The sequence below is a fragment of the Sceloporus undulatus genome, chromosome 9, assembly GCF_019175285.1.
Source record: "Sceloporus undulatus isolate JIND9_A2432 ecotype Alabama chromosome 9, SceUnd_v1.1, whole genome shotgun sequence".
NCBI classification, from domain to species: domain Eukaryota; kingdom Metazoa; phylum Chordata; class Lepidosauria; order Squamata; family Phrynosomatidae; genus Sceloporus; species Sceloporus undulatus.
Window position 1 is genome coordinate 19,441,883 of NC_056530.1, and position 8,563 is coordinate 19,450,445.

Sequence of the window (8,563 nt, forward strand, 5' to 3'; positions counted from 1 at the left end):
AACATAACTCTATTCTTTCCAGACTCCATTGATTCCCCACCATTCTAAATCTAAATCACCTTCCTATGAAGCCATTCAATGCCTGGTTTCAGTTTTCAGACTTCAGAGTAGCTTAGCTACTCTGGAAAAGGGAAGATTTAGTCTTATAAAAATGGGGCTGATGGTCACATTCAGTCCATGGGTGATACTTTCTCCACCCATGATATGGATTGTCTCAAAGGACCATCGTTCTGATCTAGCGTAAGGCAGCTCCTCTCGACTTTGAGGTCCATCAGTTGACATCTGAATAGACTCAGTTCAAGTGCAACACACCAAAGTTGTTTGTCTAGTTCACAGGTTGATAGGAATTTGAGAAAAACGAATCTTAGAAAAGGGGGGAAAAAACCTTCTAACATCAGAGATGGATGCAACATTGTTTAATATATCACCTGTTACTCAGAAAGAGTTCTTGCAAATCCATAATCGCATCCAAACCTTTACATCCTCCTCCTCTTCCTTCTCTCTTATCACAAGCTGATAACAAGTCATGGGAATGACCCCAGTGCTGTTGCTGTGCACCTTCGTTGTGTCAAGACATTGGCTGGCTCTCTTTGTTTGCAAGAATGGAAAAGGGCAGTACAATTGTAAAACAAAAGGGGCCAAGGAGAAAAATATATATATCACAATCGTCATCGTTAAGGTGTCAGAACAAAACCCAAGAACCTTTTAAATCACACTCCCTCTTTATAAGGCAGAGCCAAGGCAGGAAAGACTTGGAATATAGAGAAGCTCAGAGCTGCTGTTCCTGGCAGACGAAAAAATCCTTGTCTGTAATAGGCTGAAACTCTTGGTAAGTCCAATTCTGCCATTGAAATACTTTCAGCAAAGCCCTCTGTCTTTAAATTTCCTCAATTTTTTCAATGAGTTCAATAAAGAAACGTAACTCCTTTATGCATATTTCTAATCACCTGTTATGATCATGACAGTTTGGGCACCTTATGCTTTGAAACCATACCTAAGAAGTGAAAACTAGAGATGGTAGTTTTCTTGCATGATGCCAAGACTTGTAGTTCTTGTCTTGGAATAATGCAGGGATGCAAGTCTGCAACACTGTATTAACTGCGCAGTGTGGCTACAGCCACAGATAAGGAAGACTCAGAGATGTTTCGCCTTCCTCTGAAGTATAGCCTACACCATCTTGTGTTCTCCCTTTTTCTAGTAAGCATCTGAATATTTGTAGGCTAGGATTACATATAGTTGTAGAGACAGGATCTTCTTTATCCTTCAAAGGAGAGTAAGGTACTAAGACTTGCAATGAGGCAGGGGAAAGCATTCGTTGAAAGGCGAAGAAACTTGGCAACGTTCAAACAGCTGCAAGATTGCTTACATGGCAAGCTGTACTTGTGTATCTTACTGGAAGCTTGCTTGCTTAAACAGAAAGTGCGCATTATGCTAAGCCAGTGATACCAGGGTTCCATTGGGATACTATGTTCTCCATAGAAAAGAAGTTAAATTGGACAGGACTGAGCTCTTTCCTAGATTGTGAGTCTACAAGAGATAGGCAATGACCCCTCTCTCTAACACACACACACACACACACCTCGATCTCACTAAATGGTTTGTTGTCAAGACAACTTTTGCGTGTTCACTTTTCACAATCCTAGAATATTCCAATCCTTTTCCAGTCCTAGCTTTTCGTGTTGGATTTTGCCATGTTTCTAAAAATCCCTTTCGTTTTGCATTGTGCATCTTCTCCAACTGCAAACAAATTTTCACTTTGGGAAAAAAGAAAGAGAAAGATTTGGTCCCATATTTAAAGTAGATGCAATAAAATTGATAGAACGTCATGGCTAGCTTTAGCCCTATTCTACTCAGAACGTCTCCTCTAAATATGAACAAGCCTAGAAACCATAAAGTCTGGATCCAACCAATTTTTTGTGGTTGATAGACTCAGGACTTAGTAGATGGGTTTTCATGCACAATGTTTAACTTGAATTATAATGTCATTACAGATACTTCAGTAACTTGCTCCTTGTTATCATTTCTCATCAACATGCAGATTGTTTTGGGAATCTTCCTCATCTCTGTGTTTCTACCAATGGGTAAGAAAAGGCATCATGATCTAACCATAAAAGAAAATTGTTCCCTTTTCAGGAGAAGCCAGTTCTCCATCTAGTTTAAGAACATTAGTTTAAGAACATTCATTTGCAGACTTAAACTGAACCAACAATCATTCCTTTTCTTCAGACTCATGTTGAGAACCTAAGCTCTGTGAAACTAACTATTCAATGTTGGTAGGATTCTAGTAACATTCTGTAAAAAGTTCCTTTCTGTTTCAAAAGTCTTTTGATGGTTTAGGTGAGTTTTATGGTTTCATTCTGTTGTATGCCATTGAGTCTTGAAATGGGAAAAAAGCAGGATGATGACAATGACAATGATCAAGATGATAATAACAATTGTTGTTGTGCTTACTGTTAGTCTCAGTTTTCCAAGGATTCTGTCTGGAAAGCATAAGAATATAATCAATTTGGTATCAATTTCAGAAGTTCCATTAACACAGCAACAACTGATCATGTCAGTTAAGGATTCTGGAGCTGAATGAAGCACTCTTAGGATGCAGAAAAGCTATATTCATCAGCACAAATTGATACCGTTCTGGTTTCCTTTTCAGGCAGTTCTCTGGAATGTGAAGTTTGCACTGGCCAAGGCAGCAGTTGTACTGGCGAAATGAAGACGTGTGAAGATGGCCAAGATACCTGTGCAGTTATATTGGCTGCAAACTCACTAGGTTGGTGCAGAGCTGGTTCAAGACGTTTTGCTACCCATAGTAGATTTTAAAAAAATGATGTACCTTCTCTAGTCTACATGGAATCTTACTTTCAAGTCTGGGAATGGACAAACTAGTTTAGAGGAATAGCAAAACTGTATGATATGTAGAGCTCTGTTCTCCAACAGAGAAGAACTGAAGAAGAGAGCTGAAGAATTCATGGGGTTGAGCTCCCACGTCTGCCTCCCAGCATCGCTTTCAAAGCTTAGGAAAGTGACTTTGGGGGACTATAGTACTCAGCATTCGCCAGCCAACATGGGAATTCTGGTCATGCTAGACCAGAACATCATCTTGTAAAGATGTGATTGCTCTGTGTAATGGTAGGGATGGCTCTGGATACATGAGTAGTATTGGAAGCCATACAGATAGCCTCTTCATTCAAGCATGGCACTGGAAAATGGTATAGGAGTATATTTTTGAGGGGATCCCAATATACAAATAGACTGAGATAAAGAGGTGGGGAAAGCAGTAAATTTCTCCCGACTGTTTTTCATCTGATACACACACACAGAGAGATCAAAACTTTATATAGGAATCAGATGACACTGCACAGGGATGTAGCCAAGGGAGGGGTGTCCTTGGGGTCCAGACCCCCCTTCCATTAGAAAAAATGAATGGTATGTGCTACTGCGCCACTGCACCTAAGTCTCATTATAATGGTGGCACTTAGTCTGGACCCCCCCCCCTTTCTTAAAATCCTGGCTACGTCCCTGCACTGCAGAATCTTTTGTATGACTGTTAAAGTCGGGCTGTAACAGATGTACTGAGTCGAGAGACATGCACCACTCAAGATCTGAGAATTTGCTGAAAAGCAACAGGGTCATTGGAGGCAACAGGAAGGCATTCTCTTAGCTGGAATCCTGTTAGTGTCTATGTGTGACTCACATGTGTGTGAAGCCTTTTTTTTTGAACATGAAGCAGGGAGCTATTTTCTAAATCTGGGTGATACATTCAAACCTTGCACTGCCACATGGCTTCTAAGCGTAGTGGGGCTGTAGCTATGTTAGAAAAGGAGACTAGTACTGAGGACGTGGTCTCGTTCTTCTGCAGTTTGCTAGAGAGAGAGGGAGAGAAACAACATCAACAGTCCCTGCTCACCAATCACTTCTGTTCTCCTTTCCCCCTTCAACCTTTTGGCAGCAGCACTGGCTAAGCAGCTGCTGGGATGGGAAGAGGCATGGCACATAGATCTCATGGTATGGCTATACATAATCCCGATCCTCAACCATTGATTACATAAATGTGAAAATGAGGCAGCAATAAGAAAGGCAACACAAGCTTTCTTTCTTTCTTTCTTTCTTTCTTTCTTTCTTTCTTTCTTTCCTAGGCCAGAGTAGCACACAAAGTATCTCTTGGAATGAACCCAAATGGATATGCACTTTCTCCAATCTTAAATACTTTTCTCTCTTATTTGAATATGTGCCTGAACTTTTGTAGGCTGGGATCAGCTTTCTCTGTAAAAACAGGATTCTCTTTATCCTTCAAGGGAGAGGCAAGTTCAAAGATTTGCAAGGAGGCAGAGGAAAGCATTTATTGATCAGAACGGGGAGGTAACCTGGCAGAGTTCAAACAGCTGCAATATTCTTTACATGGGAAGTTGGACATGTGTATCTTGAGCTCTAGCATTAAGTCCATATGCACTGAAAACTGTGTATAGGACTTAATGCTAGAACTCATTAATTCCTGGGTAACCTGCAGTAAGGATTGTATTTCTGCTTGAGGAGGAAAGGAGCAGAAGAAGGGAGCTTTATGCTAGCGATGGATCTGGGAAAAGATTCAGGAAGGGAAGGTTGTTAGAAAAAAGACAGTTCTTTGGTAAAGACTGGCCTTGACATAGAGGTGGTGAGATGTGGTGGGAGAATGGTTAGTGCTCATGCTTGAGAAAGGGGAAGAAGAATTGTGCAACTCGACAGATTTCATTGGACCGCAGTTCCCATTATGAAGTCTTAAAAATCTAGGATTAGGTTCCAGTACTCACTTCACAATGTGCTTCTCTTTAGGGAGCAGACTGAGAGTGAGCAGATGGACAGGTAAAGTCTGTTATAATAAAAAGAATGGAGCACTTGATAAGTATCAGATTGGTACCTATCCATATTTAGATGTGTGTGTATTACTCTTTTCCCCCTTTTTGGCCTGCACAAGTGCACGGATATCACTGCTGCATAGCTTTTGATCTGGCATTGTTCTGGCGCTTGGAAATCAGTGTGTATTCCCCTCATTTGTGGGTGTGGAATACAAGATTGGATAAGAAAAGATATACAGAGTGACATTTTGTTTGCAACTGACTGGTTCCAGGGTGGGAGTAATGGCACTAGATTTGCACATGCCTAGTTCCACTATGCAGACCTCTTCCCTCTTCTTTTCTAGCTGGGGAGCCGACTTTGACAGTGACAAAGGCCTGTGAGTCCTCCTACGTGTGCAACCAGCCCCCGACTTACATGAATTTAGGAAGAGGGAGATATGTACAGTCAAGTGTGGCCTGCTGTGTGGGAGATCTCTGTAAAACAGCCTATCCAAAATGTAAGTATTTTTTAAGCTAAAGGAGGGTTGGGACCCCAGTTCTAGTGAGAACAGACCAGATGATGGCCAACCCACTCAGCACTAGAACTGGAGTACAACCCCTTAAAATGAATGAAAATGAATTAAAATACTTCACCCATTGCTCTGGATCTTCTGGGAATATATTACAGAGCCTTCTCTTCTGACAGTGGGCAGCTTTTTGAAACACATGCCACTGAGCCTGGTGTATCCATTGCAGCTGCCAGTCACTTGCTCTGAGTTCAGAATGATGTGCCTAACCATGTAATTGAGGCTTGGCACCTCATTCTGACCTTCGAGTAAAATGACCAGCAGCAGTGGGACACGTTTCAAACAGCTACCTGGTGCCAGAAGAGGGCTGGGGGGCTCCGGGGCCAGAATACTGTGGGCTGCCCCTGCCAGTGCAGACAGGACCCTTGAGATAGCTGAGATCTCCCCTCTTTCCACCACCCAACAAGACAAGGCTGTGTTGCTTGAACTGGCCATTTCACTGCTCTTGGCAGCCTAGCTTTATTGTATTGACCGTCACGTTTGTGTTTGCCTGGACAGCTCAGTCGTTCCTCCTCTTTGATTTCAGTTCCACCGGTCATGAGTAAACCCAATGGGAAGCAATGCCCAGCCTGCTATTCCTTCTCTCTCAATGGGTGTGAAACAGAGATGGTGGATTGTGTTGGACCTGAGAACTACTGCCTTGACATAGTGGAAAAAGTAACATACGGTAATTACGGAATTGAAGATCTGTAAGAGAAAAATGTGGCTGGTATCAGAGAATGGATCTACTCCGCATGAACAGCTTTAAGAGCTGGACCTCCATCCAATGGAATCCTGGGAGTTGCAGTTTTGCAAGGCCTTTTGCCTTCTCTGCCAAGAAGTTCTGGTGGCGCATAAAACTATAAATCCCAGGATTCTGTGGGATATAGCCATGGCACGTAAAGTGGTGTCAGACTTCATTATTATACAGTGTAGATGCACCCCAGGAGGTTTTTTTAGTTACCAAGAGACTGAGCTTATCACAAATGTCAACCAATATCTTGCCTTGCTATGGTGAGAAAGTTTAGATATAGCATTTCACAGATGGCACCAGCAATGAATCATTTATGTAAATTTGGTTTGTCATCAATCTAAATCCTGACTGATGCTGACACTAAATCACATCTCTCCCTTCTATTCCTAACCTCAATAGCATTCACATCTCTCACTTATATTCCAATATCTCTCACACTGACCCTCAGTCATATCCTAACTCTGACCCTGACTCTTAACTAATCTTTGGTCCAAGACATGCTGCAGAAATAATCCAGTTTGAGACCACTTTAACTGCCATGGCTCAGTGCTAGGGAATCCTGGGAATTGTAATTTATTGTGGCATCAGAGCTCTCTGACAGAGACAACTAAACGTCTCACAAAACTGCAGTTCCCAGGATGTACTAGCATTGAACCAGGGCAGTTAAAGCGGTTTCAAACTGGATTGCTGCATATGTCCAGAACATCACAGTAACACATATTATAAGGTCACATGCCTCTAGTCCAATTTTGCATCCACTGTTGCTGCCATGGATTGCTGCCGTTGCATTGCCAAATTTTGATAGCAAGATGTGGTGAAAAACAGAGAATTTCGGTTTATTTCCTTTTCTTACTTTGATGAACTAGAGATTACTTTCATACAGATTGGGATGTGGGCTTTTCAAGTTGTCGTGAGGTGGCAAATCTCACATCTGCTGACTTGAATGAGGAATGAATGTGAGATCAGTGTCCACTCTTCTTTTTCTAACCATCTTCCATGAATTTCGTTTCCAGGTAAATTTGTCATCGATCTCACCATGAAAGGTTGTGTTACAGAAGCTCTGTGCGCTACAAAAGATGGGGAAGTAGCTTCTCCAGGAGGTCATACTGATATTGTTAAAGCTACCTGTACCCTAGCTTCCGCTGCAGCTTGAATTTTTCCTTGATCACTGCATGTTGCTGATAGTAAGACAACTTCTGTTAGGAGAAACTTGTTTGTGTCTAGAGCTTTCATTTCCAGTTGGTTCTGTCCTATGATGACCAATAAAATATACTTTTGTTTCAAACCGGGGGGCTTCCATAATTGACTATTTCGTTGTAAGCTATACTTCAGAGGAAGGAACTGGAAAACCACCCATGAGTATTTTTATTTGTTTTTATTTTGTTTTGTTTTGTGACTTAAAAAAAATCCTATGAAATTCATGGGATCTCTGTAAGTTGAAGTCATGCACTCATGGTTGTGGGTGCGCATGCACTCACACACATAGAGAGAATATAAATCTAGTTCGGACTGGCGATGAAGAAGGAATTGGAGAAGCATCTGAAAAAAGCTGCTAGGGAAAATGGCAGAGGAATGAATCATTCTACTCTTCCTCTGCAGATGAGAGCTGTGGCATGCCACCTACACTAGTTCTAATGGCTTTGAAAGGACTCTTAAAGCTGGCACCACCTTCCGCAATTGCCATCACCTGGCAATTTACATTTCTTGGGTGCTGGTGGGCTGAGAGTCCAGCACAAAGAGTCCTGGAGGTGCCTATATAAGAGGTGCCAGGCAGCGATGTGTCACTTTCTCCGATCTTCATCTGCTCAGAGACCTGTTGCTGTGTAAGCTCACTAACTTTTCAAAGGGGGGGGGGAATCTATAAGGAAATGAAGAAATATTGCTTTTGAATTTATTTTGGGACCTAAATGGCAGAGAAGTCTTCAGTATCAAGGGAGGGAAGGGGGGAGATCGTGATCCATAAAAATGTGCCTTGGGGTTCCATGTGTGTCCCATGTGCCATAGATTGCAACACAGGGGCATTGATGGGACACAGTTGGATGGAATATATCTCTGACTCAATTTAAGGCAGCTTCCTTTAACTACTGTAACAGTCAAACAGCTGGTGATGAGATTCAATTGAAGAGCTAGAAACTGGACCAAATACTGCCTCTTTGTTATCAGTGTAAGGCTCTTTGGTGGCCCTGTGGTGGGCTGCCAATTTTGTCCCTTTTCTGGCTGGGGAAGAGTGCAAGGGTCCCAGGGAACATTCGGCAGCTGGGAGAGAAGAGCAACTGAGATATCAACTTTGTCTCTTTCCTTCCAGCTGTAGCCAGATCCCAGTCAGGGACCGTGTGTCCTAGATTGGTAAATCCCCATCCATTCCCCCAGCATTTAAGTGGCCAAAGAGGTGGACACATGCCTAATAAAGCAGACGTGGCAGAGGGAAAGCACTT

At 42.4% G+C, this 8,563-nt stretch overlaps 1 protein-coding gene across 1 annotated transcript; it reads left to right on the forward strand.

The window, feature by feature from the left end:
- Positions 1-735: 735 nt before the first annotated feature.
- On the forward strand, positions 736-7,373 carry LOC121915280 (phospholipase A2 inhibitor gamma subunit B-like). Its single transcript, XM_042439351.1, has 6 exons — positions 736-829; positions 1,992-2,081; positions 2,651-2,767; positions 5,174-5,326; positions 5,922-6,062; positions 7,142-7,373. The coding sequence occupies exons 2-6, from the start codon at positions 2,033-2,035 to the stop codon at positions 7,279-7,281; spliced, it is 600 nt and encodes a 199-aa protein (XP_042295285.1). The 5' UTR covers positions 736-829; positions 1,992-2,032; the 3' UTR covers positions 7,282-7,373.
- The last annotated feature ends 1,190 nt before the right edge of the window (positions 7,374-8,563 follow it).